The sequence below is a fragment of the Ictidomys tridecemlineatus genome, chromosome 5 (genome assembly GCF_052094955.1).
Source record: "Ictidomys tridecemlineatus isolate mIctTri1 chromosome 5, mIctTri1.hap1, whole genome shotgun sequence".
In the NCBI taxonomy this organism is placed as follows: Eukaryota; Metazoa; Chordata; class Mammalia; order Rodentia; family Sciuridae; genus Ictidomys; species Ictidomys tridecemlineatus.
Genome location: NC_135481.1, coordinates 27,486,245 through 27,510,826, shown reverse-complemented (window position 1 = coordinate 27,510,826; position 24,582 = coordinate 27,486,245). Strand labels below are relative to the sequence as shown.

At 34.0% G+C, this 24,582-nt stretch overlaps 1 protein-coding gene across 1 annotated transcript in view; it reads left to right on the top strand.

Annotated features, from left to right (window-relative positions):
• Unc13c (unc-13 homolog C) overlaps positions 1 to 24,582 on the top strand; it is a 576,758-nt gene that overhangs the window by 226,319 nt on the left and 325,857 nt on the right. Inside the window, exons 8-9 of the mRNA XM_078049590.1 lie at positions 11,355 to 11,582; positions 13,539 to 13,680. Of these exons, the coding sequence (XP_077905716.1) occupies positions 11,355 to 11,582; positions 13,539 to 13,680 (370 nt within the window). The remainder of the gene's footprint in view (positions 1 to 11,354; positions 11,583 to 13,538; positions 13,681 to 24,582) is intronic.

Sequence of the window (24,582 nt, the reverse complement as noted above, 5' to 3'; positions counted from 1 at the left end):
ATCAGCTCTTGTTTTCAGCATGTCCTCGCTGCCTTCTTCCTACCAGTTACACAAAAGATACCATTTTGCTCATCAGGTAGTATCATTGATAATGCATTTCTCCTGTGTCGGGCTCATCCAGAGGGAGTACCTGGAGGGAAAGTGCCCTCTCATCAAGTATAAATCCTTCATAGTGACTGACCTATTTTCTTACTCATATCTCGTAATAGCCCAATGCAGTAAGTAGGAATACATAATGCTCTAACTAGAGCCAAGCACACCCCTGTCATGACAGCAACTGAAATTCTTCCTCAGCCCTTTTGATGCCAGCCTGACAGGAGCATCCTTCTACAGACCCTGCCCTGGCCTTGGAATTGGGGGTCTTGGTTTTGAATGTTGAAGAAAAATGTAATTTAACAAAAATGTCACTCTGGTGAATGTTTTTTAAGTTCTCAGGCCTCTGTTTTCCTCTACTGAGTAAAAATAGATAATAAAATTTATGTAAGAATCATTAGGAAGGCTAGATGAAACCCTCTGTGCTTAGAGTCTGGCGTATAGTAGATGCTCTAATATTAATGGCCTCTCCATTCTTTCTCACTTCTGCATACATACATCCCACGGTGGTTTTTTTTTTATTACAATTTGTCTTAAATTTTCTATTTCCAAAAAATCCTTTGTCTGACTTTAGATTCACAAATGCCAAAACATTATACTCTAAAATATGTATAATTGACTTCCAACACAATCACAACATTAAACTACGTTAAAGGTAATAAATGCTTTTTAAAAAAAAAGTTAGTAAAAGAGGTGGTATCCCTTCTTTAAAAAACAAACAACCTTTTAAAGCTTATTTAGGAATGATTGCTTTAAAAGTATAAGGATTTACAATATTACTTATCAAACTTAATTACAAAATCCAATTAAAATTTAATCCATGTGTTTAAAAAGTGAATTGTAAACAGGTATGTTAAAAAATGAGCATATTAGGTGGTGAAATTTGAGAAGCAGATAGAGAAAATATTGTAATCTAAAAACAAATGGCTTACGTTCCTTAAAGAAAAAAATGATGTAGATTTCAGCTAAGAAATGAAATCATACCTCTTTTCAGCTTCCTAAAAGGAGTGATGCAACCCATCCATTAAATTTTAGAAATATTTTTATAATCTGTTTCCATTTTTAAAATAGCAGTTATTATTTGACAGTCAATTATATTATCCAACATTTTCATTGAGCTCATTCAATAAAATGCACATGGATATTGGAAGAATCAAAAATAGTTCAGAACAATGAGGGTGGATATGTAGGCATTTTCTTTAATTATCCTTCCTTATTTTTTAAGTGAAAGCAACACACTCACATTAATGTGAAAGGAGTTCTGCAAATATATGTATTTAATATCACAACTTTTCACAAGAACTTTCAATAAAATTTGAAATTCTCCCTATAGAACCAGTGACCTTTCCTTAAGAAATTTCTCTTCATTGATCTAAGCAAGAAATTTGAAATAGTAAAATGGTGTGTGACATGTGTCTATGCAGACCAACAGTGAAAAAGAGGAAAAAATTAAAAAAGAGAAATCAGAGTGGAAGGTATACAAATGAAACCATCAGTAATTTTTTTTAAAGAGAGAGTGAGAGAGAGAGAATTTTTAATATTTATTTTTTAGTTCTCGGCGGACACAACATCTTTGTTGGTATGTGGTGCTGAGGATCGAACCCAGGCCGCACGCATGCCAGGCGAGCGCGCTACCGCTTGAGCCACATCCCCAGCCCACCATCAGTAAATTTAATAAGAGTTTATATTATTGTCTTTGTATTTTTTATTATTTCTTTTTAATTATATATAATATTAGAATTCATTTTGACATAATTATAAACACATGGAATATAATTTGTTCTAATTCAGTGCCCAGTACATCCCTTTTTCCTCCTCTCTTGCCTCGCTTGCTTCTCTTCCCTCTACTCTATTGATCTTTCTGGTATTTATTTATAGTTTTTCTTCTTAATTAATATCTTGTGGAGATACATGATGGTGAGACTTACTGTGCTATATTCATATATGTACATAGGAAAGTTATGTCAGATTCATTTCACCCTTTTCCTATCCTATTCCTCCTCCCTTTCCCTTCATTCCCTTTTATCTACTCCATTGACCTTTCTTCTGTTTTCTAACCCCTCCTAGTTTGGATTAGCTTCAGCATATTAGAGAAAACATTCAACCTCTGACTTTTTGGCACTGGCTCATTTCACACAGCATGATAGTATTCAGTTTTATCCATTTACCATCAATGCTATAATATCATTCTTCTTTATGGCTGAGTAATACTTTATTGTGTATATATACCACATTTCTTTATACATCTTTTGAAGGGCACCTTGGTTAGCTTCTTTCTGAACACTTTTTTTGAACACTGTGGTATGCAGCTTAACACCTTACTAGAACATTTTAATTCATAAATTAAAATCTGAACCAAAGTTGGCTTCCTTATGTCTTCTACTCAATAAGCCATATCTTACCTCTGGATAAAATATTTAATCAATTGGCTTCCCCATTGTATATAGCAATTTTTCAAGTACTTGAAAATAAAGATCTATTCTTTGGAACCCTCATTATTCTAGTAATCCTTTTCTGAAATCATTGCAGTCTGTCAACATACATACACTAAAACAGAAGAAAAGAAGCTTTAAGGGGACATTCAAAAGAGAGATTCTTATGGTTGCTTCATATTGACTTGAGTTTGGCATTTCATGTTCCTGGAGTCTTGTGTTTGTGACTTACATACTTTCCATCAAGTGTAATTAGACCAGATGGTGGTGCTCACTAGTTCAGTGCCTCCTCACAGGTTCAGAGACACATGGAAAGGTCTAGTACTCTCAGTTTCTGTCTAGCTGGTTGTGCTTCTTGGTGGTTCCTACACTTTGCTCTCTTCTTCACTGCAGGCTGACAGACATGAGGTGGTGGGTAGAACAGAGGAGGTCAAAAGGAAACAGAGAAAAGAGAATTGATTTGTTCTTCTCCTTCAATTCCCAAGTCAGTGGCTAGTCAGAGTCAACCTACTTTTCCTTTAAAAATATATTCTATTCTTTTCTGGAAAAAAAAGTATTTAGTGTTGGAAGAACTGAATTATAGAATATGAAGGAACAGGTTGTGACCCTGAATGAGGTTAATGTGGGATGGGGATTGTGTGCAGAGTGAGGCATACATAAAAGAGAGATTACATGTAAAATATTTCCCTTGATTACCTTTTCAATATATAAAAGAGACAACCAGAGAAACTTAGAAAATATGCAAATAGTAGTGGCACCTAACTCAGCTGGGCTATACTTCCTTACATATGTCCAAGAAAGAATCCCAGCATCCCATGGAATAAGCGTTTTGCCTAATTTTTATTCCTACCTAAAAAGTTCAAGTAACTGCATAAGGCCAGAGATTTCTTGTTCCTAGAGCACAGCAAAGCAATATCTTGTGTGTCTCTTCCACTGGTATTATATCAAGTTTATATGTCCTAGTACAAGCTATCACAAATCCATAACATTAATAAAATCTGGCTAGAGTACTCTTATTTGCAAATTGAGTATTTATTCCTCTTTCTTGTCCTATTAGCACATTTTGCAATCATGATGTTTTAAAGCAGTTAAATATTTGTATTTATCAAACACCTTCTGTGGCTGGGATCTTTATTCCAGGCCTTTAGAACTAGGAAGAAAGTATGCATTTTTTTTCTAAAACTAACTGATGAATAGATATGAACACCTATCTTGGAAACCATAGATATTCTTTCGAAAAGAATATACAAAATGTGTTCATGTACTGAGATCAGCAAGCTTCTACATAGGGTTCTGCTCAAGCATTGCTACAGGGTGGAGACCAGATTATTTTCCCAGAAGTTAGCACACATTGAAGCACTGGAGCTGCTTAAAATGTGGGTATACAATGAATGAAGGCATATGAGTAAAAGGAATCTGGCGTTGGTGGAAGATCATCTGTCCATATGAGCATCTCCTATTAGGGAGCTTCAGATTAGTGCATTGGAGAACCCAGTGGACTGATTTTATTATCTTGATCTAGTATCTTGTCAAGAAGAATCAAATAAATAGTACAGTCAGTATCAGAGCCCAGATCTCTGAACTCCTAGCCTGGTGTTCTTTCCTAATTTACAAATAAATAAGTTAGATTGGTCCTAACACAAAATGAAATTGTTTAGTTTTATTTTCAGTGCTTTCACACTTTCTCATTTGTTCCCTGTTTAGATATTCTGTCCCCAGATTTGACTTTGAAGAGATCCCCATCATGACTTTTCAGGACCTGCCACCCATAGCCACCCCCAACATACCCCACTCCACCAACCTGTCTTGGTGTGAGCATTGACTTTTTGACAGTACTGAGAGTAATAAACTGACACATAAATGTGTATAAAATGGAACTAGTTTTTTTTTCAAAACAATAATCAGTTCTGTAACCCAAAGGAATAGACTAATAATGGAGCATTCTCAGGTGTTAAAGCCAGCCACTGAAAGAGGGACCAGGACAAAGAGTATGGCTTTACATAATGCCCTGGAGGTATTCTATACACACATGCAATGTTTATAAATGTACACATATTCACAGTCTTGAGCTATTTTTAAAAAGTCTAACTTTTCTGTTTTTATCAGACTTTTTAAAAAAACTTTGCTGACATTGTTTGCCTCATCTATGAAGAGAGTTAATTATACTTGTTTATGTCCTCCAGCTGAAGGCCACCAGGAACAGACCTGCAGTTTTACAAGTTCTCTTCACTACTTATTACTGTGAGGCAAACTGGAGGGTATCTCAGCAAGATAGTATGAGAAAGCAAAGTTCACTCTGATAGGATTCCCTCTGGAAGTAAGGACAATTCTATGACTGCACATCTTCAAAACTCAGGGCACAATGGACACCATTTTAGTTCCAGCTACTTGGGAGGATGAGGCCAGAGGATCACTTGAGTCCGGGAGTTCAGGGCCAGCCTGAGCAATATAGCAAGACACTGTCTTTTAAACAAAAGAAAACAATAACAACAAAACTTATCTAGAAAGAAAGCAGGCTACAGAGAAGATTTAGTGTACTTGTTGAAGAAACAATGGCCACTGTTCTTATGGAGGGAATGTTTGGTATTTGCTGGTTTGCAACGCAATTTTGTTTTTATGTTTACAAAAAATAATGAAGTGACCTGCCTGTATTACTTCAGCGTTGTCAGAGTGACCCCACTGAGGTTGATGTTCTGTGAGGTGGTTTATGTCCCACAGGAGGACAACATGGTCTTGGTTCAAGTGCCAGGCCAGCTTCCAATAGTAATGAAAAACAGTTATGACAGCTATGTTGCCAGATGCTACTTTAAAAAAAAACATAATGGAAATAAATCTTGTGTTTAAATTTAGTGTGTGTTATTTTCTTTTGTTTATTTTTTAAATAAGTGAAGTAATCTATGTAGCAATATGTGATAAGAACATAATTATCTTTCCTCCTACCATTTCTTCCTTGCTTTCTTGTTTTCCTTGCTTAGTAAAAGTACTTCAAAAATTAAGCACATACTTTTATTATCAATTTGTTTCCTCAATCCTGTATGACTGAGAAATCTGTAGGATATAATGATGAGATACAATATCTTTAGCATACAATTTTAAGAGTGCATTTCAGTTTTTATGTTTTAAAAATACACACATGTTCAAAAACTCATTCTAAAAGTTTACATTTACCACTAACGGTCTGATTGAAGACCGTGGGCATGGTATAGGCAGAGGGGCAGGAAAGTTGTTGGTGGTGGTGGTGGCAGGCTCACTCACGGTGAAGTCACTTTAGAGAAGATGGCGGTTCGCTGGAGGGGGCTCCCTGCCCACACTCCCCCACTGTAATCGCTAGCCACCTACAGAAGTGGGAGATGATGCTACCTTAGATCTGTGCTCTTCCAATTACCCTCCTGCTAAATGTCAGTCCTTTGTTGTTTGCAAGAAATGTAGAGTGTGTGGCTTTGATTGTATGAGAAAAAGGAGGCGGTTGACTTGAAGCCTGGGGGAGTTGCAGGTTCCTTGAAAAGATTGAAGGCATGTTAAAAGAGGAGGGTTGAGGTTATCTTGGATATAAAGCCACTAATGGAAAAGGGTACAAAATACCAACTCTATGCCCTCCTACATGATTGCATGGGAAAGAAAAGCAGACACCCAAAGCAGGCCCACCTACATGATTTTAGTGAAAAAGAAAGGGAAAAGAACCCATTTCTATGCTTGAGACTCCTAGAGAGAAAAAGCATCAGACCCTCTGCCTGATTTCTATGGGTGTTTCTCACCTGCCTTCTTTGATTTCATTAATCTCAAATGCAGATGAGTGTTGAAGGATATTTTTAAAAAGAAGAAGAAAGAAAAACTATTTTCAGTTTCTTTAAACTCTAATTTCTTTTGTCTTAAGCATTTCATTGACCCTCATCTGGCAAATAATTATAGAGCATTTAGCAAGTGATGCACTGGGCATAGTAAGGTCCTTGGGAGTCTCAAGGAGTTGTTCCACAGTGATTATGAAGTTCAACATTCTAAAATTACTAACTAAGGAGAAATTCTTTAATGAATGCTTCTGTCTTCACTTTTTAACCTTCTGAAATCATTACACTTGATTATTATCATTATACCCAGATGAACTATGTCATTCCATCTGCACACAATGCTATTATTAAGGGAGACATTACTGTTGTTTCTTTTTGTTTTTCAGATGAGGCTTAGAGAGGTGAGAGCTAGCCCAATTCCAGCTGGCTAGTATCTTACTCCATCTAGAATGTTGTAACAAGTTACTATAATCTGGGCAAATGAACAACAAAAATTTATGTCTCAGTTCTGAAGGTGGGACACACAGATTAGAGTCTCCACATAGTAGATTCTGCAGAGTACACACTACTGGCTTCTTGCTGTCCTCACATGGTAGAAGGGGAGAAGAGCTCTCTTGGGCCAATTTTATTAGGGCACTATTACTATTCTTGAGGATTCTTCCCTCGTGTCATTCCTACATTCTGAAGGTTTCACCTCCTAATACTGTCACCTTGGAGATAGGTTTCCATATATGAATTTTAGGAATCACAAAGATTCAGATCATATCAGTAAGTGATAGATAAATTTACATTCAGGGTTGTCTCCTCCTATACCAAAGCATCATTAACTACTATGCAGTTTTGCCTTATTTAAAAATTATATTCTTAAAGTGTTTCTTCAATTTATATTTGCTTCATGCTGACTATGAAATCCATGTAGTATGTAGGTCAAGCAAATTCTACTTTCTAATGACAGGCACATAGCGTTTGTTCTCTCAGAACTCCAAGAGCCAAATATATTTTGTATCTTCATGAGATTTATTCCACAGCTTAATTATACTTTTAAATTGATGTATCCTTGTTTCTTCCAGAATTGTGGCCTTAGGGTCAAAGTTTACAATGAGTATAGAACAAGTTAAGTTAAACACAGAGACAAATTAAACACTCAGTTATGTTAATCATTTTATCTTATATTCCCCCAAGAAATAATTTGAATTCTATATATATTGAGTGTATGCTATTATCAAAATAGTTTATGGGATCCTTGGGATCCACATTTAATAAAGGTTTACCTTGTAGTCTAGCTTGAGAGAAGTTCATGCATATCTTTGGTGATTACTAAATACACAAGAATTTTGTGAGACAATTGCTTAAAATCAGTATCTTTGGAGTATTCGCATCATAGAAATCTCCTAGTACTACAATTTGTCAGGGTTTTGAACTTTTTCTTTCTTCTTTCTTATCTGTAACATAGAGAAAATGGGACCATTGAATTTATAAGGCCTCTGCTTTTTGCTAAGGAGAAGATATAATCATATGCTGAGGAGGAGGGTAATATGGCTGGGAGAGATGAATTGAACAGAAGTGTTTTGGAATAGCTAATGAGAAAAATCAGAAGAAAAAAGAGTGGGAACAAAGGAGAATATTGAAATTTTTATGTATGTATAGATACTTTTTTGGAAAAAAAACACTAAAATTATAAAAATTATAAATGGTCATGGAAAGATGGTAAAATTATGAATTTCATGTGAAATTTGGATGTTATGACTAATATACAATAAAAATGAAGAAAATGGTAGGTCTGATTACTTGATTATCCCATTAAATTCTATAGAAGGGAACTGATTTGCCCTTCCTGTAATAAGTTTTCTTCTCTTTAAGGCTGAATTATCTTGAAGTTTTATTGTTCATGATTACATTATTTGATCTGTCAATTAAGTGCTTTTAAAAGTAACAATGATACAGTTCATTTAGGTAATGTGTTATACTTTACAAAGTGCTTTCACTGTACATTATCTCTTTTCATCTCATTTGTTGTTGTTCTCCAATTGGCAATATTAGACCATCTAGCATACATTTTGAAGGAAGATTTATATAAATGCAAACTTAAAGTTATCTTTCATTGCTTTGAAATAAAATGAATAGGCCTGAAGGAAAACAATAAACCCAGAGGACTGAAAACTCATGAAAAATTTCAGTTACTTAAGAAATAGTTTAATTAAAAAAGTCAGATGTGTTATGTGGGTTTAATAAACAATGGAAAGTACTTGTAAATTAGTGACAAAAATTAAGAATTTGTGTCTGTATCTCTGAGCTAAATAATTTTAAGTCAAGTCATTTTATTTTCTTCAGAATAAAAATATAAAATAAATATTTTTTGAAGCACCAAATATCTTCTCTAGCAATGACAGACAAAGGCTTAAACGTAAATCCTTGTCAATCTGCTCTCCCTAAATTGGCAATTTCAGCTCATGGATCTTTCTGTTGTCTGCTTACTGGAATACATGCTCTGCTGCAACATCCAGAGAAAATGTGAAAGATTCCAAACTTAATTGTTAAGGTTTCCTGGGCTGGGAATGTGGCTCAGGCGGTAGCGCGCTCGTCTGGCATGCGTGCGGCCCGGGTTCGATCCTCAGCACCACATACCAAGAAAAATGTTGTGTCCACCGAGAACTAAGAAATAAATATTAAAAAAATTCTCTCTCTCTCTCTCTCTCTCTCTCTCTCTCTCTCTCTCTCTCTCTCTCCCCTCTTTCACTCTCTCTTTAAAAAAAAAAAAGATTTCCTAATTGATTTTTTCTTAAATATTTTTTTTTACTTGTGGAGGGACCTTCATTTTATTTATTTATAAGTGGTGCTGAGAATCGAACCCAGTGCCTCACGTATGTGAGGCAAGCACTTTACCACTGAGCTACAACCCCAGCCCCCTAATTAATTTTAAATGATTCAAGAGGCACTCATTAAGGTTAGAAATTTTATTCATTTGGATAAAAAAAATCTTGATAGTTGAGCTTTGAATTTGGTAGTTATTGCTTGTATCAGTATCTATTGTGGGGGTAGCTGGATACTTCCTGAATTTAGAAAAATAATCCAAAGTATATGTAATTCTGTAGGAGTGTAGCACTCTTTCCTAGAGCCATTTGGGTTCTAATAACCACAATAATACTATTATAAGTGTTTAGAAATTTGGGGGAGAGTCAACAATTTTCTGATATTTCTAACCATTTTAATATCTTTAGCATATCTGTCAAAAACCCAAACTTTGGGGGCATTTAAAATCCTGGAGTTAATATCTTCTAGACACAAGTTGCCATTTATATATAATGAATATTCCAATACTTCAAGCAAAATATGCCCATTGAGTAGCTGTAATTATTTAGTACAGCTTAAGCAAATTTTATAAAGAATTATGAATGATGTAGTTAAACCAAGCAAACATGCATACTTACTGAAGCATATATAATTTACAAATCTGTAGCTGTAATAGTGCATCTTTTGAACAGATGAGTAGAGCATTGCCTTACATAGAATTCATTCCTTTTTTTATTTCTTTCACTTATATGTGGTTTAGATCTTTCAAGTTAAAAAACAATAAAGACAAGTCATCTGCTCTTTCTACCACTGGAATAATCTTTCTTCTCTTTTACCTTCTGCTATCCACAATAATATGACCATATTATTTCACTTCAGGAAATAAACGTTATATTTTCAAATAAGTGAATATTTTCACTAAATTAGAGCTATTAAATTGTATATGAGTTTATCAAGATGAAAATTAATATTGAATCTTCCCTTCTGTGTTAGTTTTTATATTTTTATATTTCAATTGATCTCAATAATCACAGAATTAGGCTCAAATATTCTTAAGGAAGATATCTTCTGTGGTAGGAATTATGCAAATAAATTATTCCAGATAATATTCAGATATTTTCTAAGATAGATGCCTATTTCATAAATATAGTATGTTAGAAAAAAAATAAACTGAGCAACAACACTATTTGCACTAGTCTTTGGATTCTTTTCACTATATCTAAGTTGCTTCTTTTCCAAAAATGTTAGGTTTTAGCAGTGGAAGTTCCTGCAAATGCTGGTACATGAGCTTTTGTTTTCTCACTTCAAACACACACAGAAGTTGTGAGAATCAGAACTGTATTTCACTATTCACTTGTATAATATTGTGTAGCCGAGGACATCACACCCAGAGGTGAGAAACCTGGATGGCTGATAGGTAGAGAAGGTTAGGGAAGACCCAGAAATCAAATTTTGGAAAAGCTTCACTGTCAGAAAAAATTTGTTTTGCAAATAAATACCCAGAAAGTTGAGAACAATCACCAAAAACAATATCCTATAAATCAAGAAAGGTTTTGAGTAGAAGGTAAAATGTCAGCATGTTTAAAACTATGGATTTGTAAAAGAAAGAGAGTTCAGGTCTGTAGTCTGTCAGACACTACATGGGTTATCGAGCCCACTTGTTTCCATATATTTTTTTCAACAGGAGCAATGGTACTTTCATTTTAAGTGAAATATTACCTTCTTTCAATGTATAACATGCAGAAGAGAAAATTTTAAAATTAAAATTTTATGCTGTTTATTTGGGGGAACTCTTATCAAAAAAATAGATAGTTGGATGAATGCAAGTTTTCAAACTGTCAATTTATGAGCAATATTTACCATTTATATTTGATCTATTTCTCAATTTTGTTTTGAACACTCATCAAGTAAATACATGTTACATAACATGTTTGTGAGAACTATTGTTTTTTGAATTTTAGTTTTGGGAAATTCAGACCAAATATTTGTATATCCCCTAATTTATTCCAATATTACTTATGGAAAAAAAAAACAGGAATCACAGAGGCCCATTTATCAGTGAAGTTTAATTGTTCTGTTTCTCAATATAGTGATTTATTCTTCTGATATTTTCTTTAAAATAGTGCCCCCCCGCCCAGTCCTCAGAATGAAAGCATTCACTCATTCCTATATTTCTTCTTCATTCTCTCCCTCATTTGAACCATCAAAAAGTAACTCCTGAGCATTCACACCACCCTTGATATCTCCACTATAGGAGCAGCAGAAAAGAGTTCTAAGCATGGCGCTGAAGACAAGACGCAGACCATTATTACAGCCATGAAGGAAAGAATGAAGATCAGGGAGAAAAACAGGCCAGAGGTATTTGAAGTAATTCAGGAAATGTTTCAGATTTCTAAAGAAGATTTTGTGCAGTACACAAAGGCCGCCAAGCAGAGTGTATTGGATGGAACATCTAAGTGGTCAGCAAAAATAACCATTACAGGTAAAAATATGTCTTCCTCAAAAGTTTTATTCTATATTGAAATTTCTTTGTGTCTCAAAAATCACCACTAAAAATAATTATAGGTAAAGTAAGTATATTTTTTTCAATCTTGTCGATATTGACAATTCTAGCAGTGACTTTGTATTTCTAAAGTATATACTAGATAATTGGAGTAACTTCAGTCTGTCTTCTTCTAATATATTAATCTATACCCTGAAAATTGCAAGAAATTAGCTTTGTTACTGCTTGCAACTAACAAATTACAAGTGTAATAAACTCTTTAGTGAGTTTTTTAAATTGAGAAATCATTTTAGTTACTACTCACACATCTATTTGATACTTGAATAAAGGTCATTTGCATTTAGTGATATCTAGTAATTAGAACATCTGAAGTTGCTTGTGATGTTGACAGCAAGTGCCTATGTACGATGTTAACATTTAAAAAATTTCTTGACTTACTTGTATTTATAGGGTAAAATAAAAATCCTTCGTTTACTGGATTGAGTTGATTATTACTGACAGCAAACTCATAAAAATTTGTAAATCAAAGGCCTTTGAGTCATACTATGTAACTTTTCACATATTATTCATGTCTCATCATCTTTTTATATATTTATATAATAATGTACATATGAGTATAGAGTAAAAACACATATGCATCAGCAAGCAATTTTTGTAATAGCTATTATTATATTAATTATATGTAGCTATTATTCTTTAGAGACAGAATCAAATATTGGTCAAAGGAAGATTTTTATTTTTTTTAATTTACAGGTAATGTATGTTTTTAACTATGTACAACATGATATTTTTAAATATAAATATACGCATATATGTACATATATATATGTTGTGCACTAGTTAACTCTAGTTAGTTAAATGAATTATGTCACATTGTTATCACTGCTGTGGTGAGAGCATATATATTGTCTTTACATGTTTTAAGAATATAGTGTATTGTCATTAACTAGAGTCATATTACTGTGTGTAGAGTCACCTTTTTGATATATTTCAGTATACCTCTTGAAATGCCTTCCTCCTATCTCACTATAAGTATGTATCCTGACAAATTTCCCATCTCATCTTCCCCAAGCCACCCAGGTTCTAGCAACCACTACACTTATTTTCTTCTGTGAGACCAACTGTTTTAGATTTTATATATACATGACTTCATGTGATATTTATCTTTTGGTGTCTGGATTATTTTCACCTAACAAATGTCCTCCAAATTTATCAATATTGTCACAAATGGCTGAGTTTGATCTTTTCAAATTTCTATTTAAACTGAGCAAAAGACCTAAATTAACATTTCTCAAAAGAAAAATTACACTGACCAACAAGTATATTAAAAAATGCTCAGTATTACTAATTATCAGGAAAATGCAATTTGAAATCACAATGTGTTATAACCTCATAGATATTAGAATGGCTATTTGCCAAAAAGAGAAAGATAAGTGTTGACAATAATATGTAGAAAAGGGTATATCTGTACACTGTCCGTGGAATATAAATTAACATAGCCACAATGAAAAACCATATGGAAATTCCAAAGAGAAGAAATGAAATAGAGGTACAAATTATCCAACAGTCCCACTACTGGGTACATATCGAAAGGGAATTAAGTTCATATGTCAAAGAGCCACCTACATCCCCATGTGTATTGTGGTACTAGTCACAATAGCTGAGATGTGGAATCAACCCAAGTGGCCATCAACAGACCAATGAATAAAGAAAATGTGATCATATACATGTCAGAACAGTATTCAGTCATAGCAAATGTCACAGGAAAGATTTTAATGTTTAATATACTTATTCTTTATTAATCCTGTTGGTTGTGAGAATGAAAGCAATGGGATGTATCTGCAAACCCAAGGAACAAAATGATAGAAAATAATTTCCTTAACTTTGTTTTGAAAATCATCATTATATTAAAATGTTTATTTTGGTTTATTTCAGTGGTTTCTGCACAAGGCTTGCAGGCAAAAGACAAAACAGGGTCCAGTGACCCATACGTTACAGTTCAAGTTGGAAAAAACAAAAGAAGGACTAAAACCATTTTTGGAAACTTGAATCCTGTATGGGATGAGAAGTTTTATTTGTGAGTATATAAATGTAAAGCTTATACACATATTAAACTCTGAGAAAAATTTAAGACAAGCTATAAAAGAATGTAAATAATTATATTTTAATAATATGAGGAAATTACAAAAAGTAAAACTGATGTTATAAACCTACCTAATATTCTCAAAACCCTTACTATTTATTCTTTATTTTTAGAAAAACAAGAATAAAAGGAATACTTCAGGCAAAAAGAAGAAACACAGTTAGGATGACTTTGTAGAGGGAAAGCACAAGATTCACAACATGAGCTATAACCTGGGAATGACCCAGCTTAGCTAGAAATTTATAGGCTTCTTTTAGCAGTATTTTAACAGTGAAGGTTTATGACCAGTGACAGTAAAAATGCTCTGGACATCACCTGGCTTGTCAGTTGGGACAGAACCATACCTACAGTAACCTGTACTGATGAAATGGCTGATGAGAACTTTTATGACCTCTTGTTTTCTATAACCACATTTATTTTTAAACCTCTTATGTCTTGCATCTAAAAAACAAGATATAAATTTTTCTCTCAAGGGTTTCTTTCTTTCTATCACTATACTTTTGGGAGCTAAAAAAAAAAAATCTCCTAATTACCATTTAGTAGAAATAGGAAGCTCAAAGTGGATTTAAAGGTAGTTCTTTTCATTTTGTCCTCTCTTTACAAATGGTTTAAACAGGAATCTCATTAACATGCTAAGTAAACAAACCCAAAACACAGGTTTATTTGGGAATGTGAGCAAAGTGGGTAAGAAGTGGAGTCTCTTGTGTATATGGACTGATGAATGAAAGTGTTAAGAAATAGGTCGGGAAAATTAGTTGGGACCACATAACAATAGAATGAGTTAAGGAATTTGGATAGTTTCTCCCTTTAGAGTGATGGAAGAGACTACTTTAATATTCCTTTGTTTTTAAATACAAGACAGGAAATCAATTGGTACTTGTAAATTAAGATTCCTATAGAAGTCTAATAAATGAGTAAAGCAGGGTAAGGGCAGAAAGGCGGAGGGATGGAAACCATGGCAAAACAGGGAACACAACTCTGAGAAAAGACAGGGCTTGTGTTGCCATGTGATGATGCAGACACCATGCAGTGAAAAGTCTCAGATTCTTAGGAGAAGATGGAAATTCAATAATTTAGAAATAGTTTATTGAGGTATAATTGACATAATGTAAATTCTACACATGAATATACAATTTGTTAAGTTTTGATGTATGTATAACTCATGATCATATCTTCACCACAGATAAGATTAATGAGCACTGGAAGTCTCCCCTTCTGACTTCCCTTGTGCCAAGGCAGTCATTGCTATGCTTTCTGATGCTGAATACTTTTCCTTTTGCATTTTCTAACATTTTTATAAATGCAATCATGACATATGTGCTCTTTTGTGTGCTTTCATTCCCTCAGTGTAATTTCTTGGAGATCAGTTCAAGTTGTAGGGTATATCAGTAGTTCACTCCTTTTCATACTGTGTAGCATCCCAAGTGTATATAGTTATACCACAAATGTGTGCAAGTTACAGATCTAACACAACCTTCTAATACTTGATAAGGCTAGTCTTTTGTGTGTGTGTGTGTGTGGTGCTGGGGATTGAACCCAGGGCCTTGCGCATGCAAAGCAAGCACTCTACCAACTGAGCTATATCCCCAGCTCTAAGGCTAGTCTTTTTCATATTAGCCTTTCTATTTGGTGTGCACTACATGTAAGGTTTTAATTTGCATTTCCCTAATAATTTTAAGCATCTTTTTTTCAATGTGCTATGTATATTCTTTGAATAAGTGTCTGTTCTAGCATTTTGACTATTTTAAAATATTTTTATTTTATATTTGCATGAGTTGTAAGTTTTACATTAGGCCTATAAAACATTTTGAAATAATTTAAAATGTAGTATAAGTTATAAGCTCATTTTATGCATATGAGCATACAATTATTTCTGTGTCATTGTTTTAAAAACTAAATTCCTTTCTTTGATAAATTGCTTTTGTATCCTTGATAAAATTTATTTCTCTGTATATGTATGGCTATATTTCTGGGTTCTTTATTTTATTCTATCAATCTATTTATCTGTATTCTAATACCTCATAGTATTTATTATCATATTCTTATGAGTCTTAAAATAAGGTAGTATTCATCTTCCAACTTCCTTCTTTTTTATCAAAATTATTTTCACTATTTTAGTATTTTCCAATTATTTCCACACTAAATTAAAATTAGCTTGCATTTTAAAAATTTTTTTATTTGTTCTAATTAGTTATACATGACAGTAGAATGCATTTTGACACATCATTTATAAATGGTGTATAACTTCTTATTCTTCTGGTTGTACATGTTTTAGAGCCATACTGGTTGTGGAATAATTCATGTCCATAGGGTAATAATGTCTGATTCCATTCTATTATTCCCATAACCCCTGCCTTCCCTTCACTGCTCTCTGCCTAATCCAAAGTACCTTGATTTTTCTCTCACCCCCGGCTCCTATTGTGAATTAGCATCCACATATCAGAGAAAACATTTGGTCATTGGTTTTGGGGGGAGTAGATTATTTCACTTAGCAAGATATTCTCCAGCTTGTTCCATTTAACTACAAATGCCATAATTTCATTCTTCTTTAAGGCTGAGTAATACTCTACTGTGTATAGATAACACATTTTCTTTACCATTCATCTGCTGAAGGGCACCTAGATTGGTTCCAAAGTTTAGCTATTATGAGTTGACCTGCTATAAACATCGATGTGGCTGTATCACTGTTCTAAGTCCTTTGGGTATAAACCAGGGAATAGGATAGCTGGTTCAAATGGTGGTTCCATTCTAACTTTTCTGAGGAATCTCCATACTGCTTTCCATAATGCTTACACCATTTTGCAGTCCCACCAGCAATATATGAGTGACTTGTCATTTTTTACAAAACAAAAATAAAGAAAAAATACCTAATAGAATTTTGACTGCCCTCTAGTACTGGCTAAGATTTCCAGTATAAAATCAAATAGGATTGATCAGATCAAACATCTTAGTATTGTCTCCAGCCTTAAATGTAAAACATTCATTTCTTGATTGACAATGGTATAATCTGTAGCATTACTTAAGGTGCCCTTTATTAAAGTAGAAAGCCATCTTCTATTCCCAGTGAATAGAGTTTTGAAGAGGAATGGATATTGGATTTAGTCACTTTTTTTCTGCATCTACTGAGATGATCATATGATTTTGATTGTTATTTTTTAAAAATGTTAAAGATCTTGCTCCATTGTCTTTGCTTTTTTGTTTTCTAAGAGAAGTCTGCTGTTTTTCTTATCTTTGTTCCCATGCACACGACATGTCTTTCTCCTCACAGCTGCTTTTAAGATTTTTATTTTCTCTCTTTATTTACACAAACTTATTAGGATATGACATGTTATAATTTTCTTTTGTGTTTCTGATTTTAAGGGTTTGTTGAGCTACTTGAGACCATAGGCTTTTATTTTCAAATTTGGAAAAATTTCAGTCATTATTTCTTAAATTAGCCTTTCTGCTCCCTCCAACCCCTTTGGAAACTCTACTTAACATGTACATTAGGCTCCACAGCTCACTAATGTTCTGGGTTTCTTTGTTGTTCTTGTTCTTTTATTCTCTTTCTCTTTTACTTTGGATTATTTCTATTCATATGAGCTTAAAATTCACTTTTCTTTTGTAATGTCTAATATCTATAAATCTAAGCCATTTTATTTTTTATATTAGACTTTTCCATCTCTGGAAACTCAAACTGAATCTTTTAACTTTATATCTCAAGTTAACTTTTTAAACCCATACAATTCTTAATAGTAAATGTTTTGGTGCTCTTGACTACCAATTTGAACATCTGTGCCTATCCTTGGTCAGCTTTGACAGGTAAATTTTCTCCTCATTGTACAATATATTTTTATGCTACTTCATATCCTGGTAATTTTTTTTTTACTTTTTTACTTGGATGCAATATCTTTATTTTATTTTATTTTATTTTATTTTACCTGGTGCTGAGGATCAAACCTAGTGTTCCACACGTGCAAGGCAAGCATGCTACCACTAAGCACAACCCTAGCCCATGCCTGGTAACTTTTATTTGGGTGTCAGAGATTGCAAATAGTACTGTGCTGATCACTGGGTAATTTGGTGTTCTATAAATATTTTTAATCTTTCTGGATAGAATGTTACAGGTAAACAATGGTTCCTCGGATCTTGCTTTTAAAATCTGTTAAATATGAATAAGAAAGATTGTGCTCAATCTCAGCTAATTATGCCTCACTATTAAGGTGAGATTCAATATACTCTGCCTACTGACTCTTGAATTATTAAGCTTTCTAATGTACTTAGTATTTCTGGTCTTGTATGAATGCTGGACACTATTACATCAAACATTTTAGATGCAGGCTGGGGATATAGCTCAGTTGGTAGAGTATTTGCCTTGCATGCACAAAGCCCTGGGCTCAATCCCTAGCACCACACACACACACACAGACACACAAAAAAGAATTAGATGCTCTCCAGCTAGCCTTGGGTAGTTTCACCACATGCTTTTACTGATCATTGTGAAGGTATTATAGATTTCACATGGTTTTCTGTCTCTCAAGAATCTCTGTTCTTCACCAACAGATCTCCATTATATTTAAAACAAATATTTCATATACTGTTATTTTTTTTATTTTTCACATGTGAGGATACTGTTGCCCCTGTTACTTACCCTTACATGGAATAGAAATTCTGGCAATCTGAATTTAATTGATAAGCCAAAATAAAACAAAATAGTATGAATGCTAACCCAGAACACTTCTGTGTCAAACTATGAACTAAAACATCCATCCAGAGAAACACAATAGTGAAAATAGTTGCTGAGTATTTTAATCTTTGGGGAATCACAGAGTAATAAATGCAGTATCTGAGGAAGCTACCCCAAACTAATGAAAGGCCTATCAAAAGGCCTAAATGTGACAGTGATCAGTGTTTGTCTGAGTTAGACAAGCTAGAGAGCATCACAGTTCACAGGACAAGTACCCAGAGTGCCTTGGAGTGGACCACTGAAATATGAATTATCTATGTGCTAATTGGCAGCTTTTAAAAATATTTTTATGCCATATGCCTTTGTTTTTCATTTGATAGGAGGTACCATCTGTACTGGCAATAACAGCACATACATTTTTAAAATAACATTTTTTCAATGAAAAGTAAATTCAAATATAAATCCATTGTACCCCGCCATGCATGAAATATATATAGCTCACAATTTTTTCACAATATTTTTCACTTTATTGGCAGAATACTTATGACCTTTAAGTGAGGCTATACTCACAAATACTTTCATTTTTCTTCTTTCTATAACATCAAAAATGAATCCCAAGATTTTCTTTGATAGTAATTCTTTTAGTCATCAGTATCTTGAACTCTGAAATTCCATTCTTATTTTAGAGGTGTGGAATCACTGGTTCAGAACTATCATGTTGAAGCTAAAGGTTCATGTTTTCATTTGGCCTTGAAAATTATAGGATAATAGAAAAATTATCTTTCTTTTATAAATTATTCTCTTTTGTCAGAGGAAATCAGTTCATTATAAATTTATGTGCATACATATCATAGGTTAATTCACCCATATCTATCCCTTCCCTAACAGTTCTGCCCTAAGAACTGTGGTGTAAAAAATGTGTCCTACCATTCTAAAACTAGAAAGTCTTAATAATAATATGGCTTTTGTTTCCTTTGGGACAATTTATTTACATTTTTTTCTAATATGAAAAATTAGGATAATAATTCACATATCACAGAATTGTAATATTTGTTTTAATAATATACATAAATTTCCTAACACTTGTGTAATTTATATTATTAATATAATAAAGTAATCACATTCTTATTTATTTGTTTATTTTTATTAAAGCTTTATAGTTATGTATAATATTTAGGTTTATCCCAACAAATTTATATATGCGTGGAAATCCATTTCAATTCCTGATCTCCCTCCTTTTCCCTCTACATTTTCTGCCCAGTCTTCCCTCCCCTCTCCCATTCTCCTTCCTCTACTGGACCTTCTTTCACTTGTATATTAATTTATATTTGATTGGTTCTTTATATTATCTTGTCCTTCCCTCCCCCTTTTCCTTTACCTTACTCTAGCTTTCACATATGAGAGAAGATATTCAATCTTAGAGTTTTTGAGTTTGGCTTATTTCCTTAAGCATGATATTTTTTTCCCACTTCCATCCATTTACCAGCAAATGCCATAATTTCTTTCTTTTTTTATGGTTGAGTAGAATATATAATTTATTAATTCATTCAGCTATTGATAGGAATCTGGGTTGATGCCATAATTTAGCTATTAGACCACATCCTTTTTTTGAGCTTCAGGACTTTACAGTAAACATGACAGTGATATTCTAATGTCAGAAGAATTCTAATCTGATTTAATGAGGCCAAGAGAGAATCAACGATCAATCAGGGTGCTGTACAAAGAAAAAGAAAGTAGTGGTGAAAATAGAATTAGTGAACTGAGATTGGGCAAAGGATCTGAAAGATTGCTCTGCTGCTCTCTCATTTGTCTGAGGAGAGACCTGAAGCTGGAGGAGTTACAGTAGCATCAACTCCACAAAGCAGCCCCCACACATAAGACAAAAAGCAACTAGGAAATGTGCTTTTTCCTATATCCAAATTCTTCACTTGAAAAAGTGCTCTTAACCTGAATAAGACAAGCAGACATAAAGATGGTAAAATGAAAACGCAATTTAAAATTTTTTCAAGTTTTGAAATTAGTTTAAAAATGTGATTGTCCCTTTACTAAAGGCACTTTGATGCCCTTCAGAGATTTAATAATAAGTAATTTCAATTTTAGATTTCTCTTACCATAGGTCAAAACAAGAATTCTGAAATTTTAATCCTCAAAAGACTGTGGATGTTGTGTGACTCCAGAACAGGGCACTCTAGAGAGCATCCGCAGAGAACAGAGGCATGACCCACTCAGCCCTTGCAGGAGTTGGGGATGGGAAGAATATAAACACACCTCTAATTTCTAAAACACCACATGGAGATTAGTTCAGATAATGTCTGTTAAAGAGCTTTGAAGATGATAAAGCATTATATAAATCTAAAGTGCTCATTATCTTTGTTTTTTGATCCTAATACACTGTATGGATGATCATTTCATGATTAATTATGACGTTTTATTTCGATTTCCTATGTTATCACTAATGAAATGTTTTATGCTTATTATAAACCATTCCCTCAGGAGAAAAAGGAGTGAGTTTCTCACAGTGGGTTATATAAAGAAAATTTGAAAGTTGAGAAACCTACATTTTATGTATATGTTGATGCTGTGTTTCCTGAGGACTCTATATTAGATCCTAGGTGCCTAATTTTTTCCCAGTTTCTGAAATAAAATCAAAATTCTGTGCTGACTCTCTCCTAGATGTCATGAAGGTGATAGTAGGGGTGTGTTAATTAATATGTTTCCCATTGGTATTAATCATTGAAATAGAGAACTGTATTAACAGAAATCTAGTCAATACCTGTGGTAGGAGTACAAACATGCCCTCACTTATTGTATTGAATAAGCAAGGCACCAGTGTTTAAACATTGTTTGTGTAAATGACTAGACAGTTCCACTTTCTCCATGGAGTATTGGTTAGACTCCAACTGCTTTGCCCAAGTGACCATTGTATGCAAAACACTCTACTTGGTGTAAGTGAAATAACTGACCACAAAATGTTATACCTGAAAGCTGTCTGACCTACAAATTTATAAATATAAATTCCAGAACTGTTCTGGATCAAACATGCTTCTTTACTTCTAGGAAATCCTTTAGGCTCTTTAAATCTCAGTTTCGTAATGGGACTGTACAAAAAAAATTATTTCCTATCTTACTTAGATAAAGTTATTGTAAAACGCAGCGCAAAACAAAGGTACCATAAACTCCTAATGCTCTTTGGAGATACAATTGCCTTGGCCCCTTTGAGGAGTCTGTCAGCTGTGTTTCCTGAGGACTCTATATTAGATCCTTGGTGCCCAACTGTGGTGGCAGAAAGTACCTTAGGCCATGACTTTCCACTCTGCCATGTGCTTGGGATGAGTCAAGGATGAGCATGAATTAAACATAAACTAAGCACTATAGGAGATAGTTTACTTAACACTACAATTAAATAAAAATCTGCATAGCACAGCAGGCTAATATTTAAAAATATCAGCCTGAACATAATCAAGGATTTGATTTATTGCTAGCTCACTGGCATAGTTACTTCCTGGGATACATGGGAAGGAAGTTGTGGAGTAGGCCGCTCAGAAAACACAGCAAGTCCCAATTTTGTCCAAATTGAAGAGTCTTTATTTAGCCAGGTGTCAGGTGATGGCCCCCCACTCTCTGCAAAACCCATAACTGTCTCTGCAAGAAACAGCCTGGAGCCTGAATATTTTAGGATATTTATTTTTATTTATATATAACAGTGGAATGCATTACAATTCTTATTACATATATAGAGCACAATTTTTCATATCTCTGGTTGTATACATAGTGTATTCACACCAATTAGTGTCTTCATACCTGTATTTTGGATAATAATGATCATAACATTCAACCTTCATTAATTACCCCAAGCCCTCTCCTGCCTCCTTCAACCCCTCTGCCCTATCTAGAGTTAATCTATTCCTCCCATACTTACTCTCCCTATCCCACTACGAATCAGCCTCCTTATATCAAAGAAAACATTTGGCATTTATTTTGGGGAGATTGGCTAACTTCACTTAGCATTATCTTCTCTAACTCCATCCATTTACCTGCAAATGCCATGATTTTATTCTCTTTTATTGCTGAGTAATATTCCATTGTGTATATATGCCACATTTTTTATCAGTTTATCTATTGAAGGGCATCTAGGTTGGTTCCACAATTTAGCTATTGTTAATTGTGCAGCTATAAACATTGATGTGGCTATGTTCCTGTAGTATTCTGTTTTTAAGTCCATTGAGTATAGACCGAGGAGAGGAATAGCTGGGTCAAATGGTGTTTGCATTCCCAATTTTCCAAGAAATCTCCATACTGCTTTACATATTGACTGCACCAATTTGCAGTCCCACCAGCAGTGTATGAGTGTACATTTTTCCCCACATCCTCACCAACACTTATTGTTGTTTGTATGCATAATAGCTGCCATTCTGACTGGAGTGAGATGAAATCTTAAGAGTGGTTTTGATTTGCATTTCTATAATTTCTAGTGATGATGAACATTTTTTCATGTGTTTGTTGATTGATTGTACATTATCTTCTGAGAAGTGTCTTTTCAGTTCCTTGGCCCATTTATTGATTGGGTTATTTGTTTGTTTGTTTGTTTTTGGTGTCTAGTTTATATACCCTAGTGATTAGTGCTCTATCCCAGGAAGAATGAATCAGGTGGCATCATTATACCAGAACTTATACTATACTACAGAGCAATAGTAACAAAAACAGCATAGTATTGGCACAAAAACAGACCAATGGTAGACCAATGGTGCCGAATACAGGACACAGAGACTAACCCACAAAACTACAATTATCTTATATTAGACAAAGTTGCCAAGAACATGAATTGGAGAAAAGATAGCCTCTTCAACAAATGGTGCCAGGAAAACAGGAAATCCATATGCAAAAAAATGAGAGTAAGCACCTATCTCTCACCAGGCACAAAACTCAATTCAAAAGGGATCAAGTTTTTAGGAATACAACCAGAGACCCTGTGTCTAATAGAAGAAAAAGTAGGCCCTAATCTCCCTCATGTGGGATTAGGCCCCAACTTCCTTAATAAGACTCCTATGGCACAAGAATTAAAATCAAGAATCAATAAATGGGATGGACTCAAACTAAAATAGTTTCTTCTCAGCAAAAGAAACAATCTGTGAGGTGAATAGGGAGCCTACATCTTGGAAACAAATCTTTACCCTTTCCACATTTCAGGACATTTAAAGGCAAATCTGGGTTGACATAGCTGCAAGCAAGCAGGCACAGAAGCCGAAATGAGCAGTTAGCGAGACAATGCAATAGGTACATTGGTATTTTCCATGGGACTTTCCAGGTTGGATAGCAGCAAGCAAGCAGAAGGGAAGTGGGTCAAAATGACCCTAGTTCAGTACAAGTTAGAGAATGGTTAGTAATGTCTAGACAACCAATCTCTGACAGGGTATATTGCCCAAGAAAAATGGAAACCAAAGAGAACAATTTTACATCTTATAAGAATTTCTATTTTGTGTTGCCAAATGTGTTATGCTAGGTAACTCTTAATGGGTACAGAGGCAGGGCTTTCCCATAGGAGAAGCATTTCTTACGTGATGTGGACTCTCAGGGTAAAATGGAGTCTGTTTGGTCCTTGCCCATATAGCCTGGCCTGTAACAAAAGCATTTCCTCAGTTGCCTGAGCTGGATTACAGTGATTGTATCAGTGTCAGCAAGTTGTTTGTCATAGAAAATGGTCAAAAAATTGTTGAAATCAAAGAGATGTTCAAACAAAACACTTTATGGGACTAGAATCTTTTTAAAATGAATTAATTAAATTTTTTTAGTTGTAGATGGACTTAATACCTTTATTTTATTTATTTATTTTTATGTGGTGCTGAGGATCCAACTCAGTGCCTCACACATGCTAGGTAAGTGCTTTTCCACTGAGTCATAGCCATAGCGCCCAGAATCTTTTTTGATTGTTCCAATTGTTGTCTATATTATAAAATAATTAACAATAAGAGATATAAAAGCAATACTTACTAAATTAGGTTGAGTCCATAGAATAGGATTTGACTTTATTATGGCTTCACACTAGAACCTAAGGGCTTTTTAAAGAAAGGAAGTGTGTATAGAATGTCTGCAGTGAATATCATGAAGTATGAACTTAGGGTCACCAAAGAAAATTAATTCACAGTCAACAAGCCATAAAATATCAGATCAGA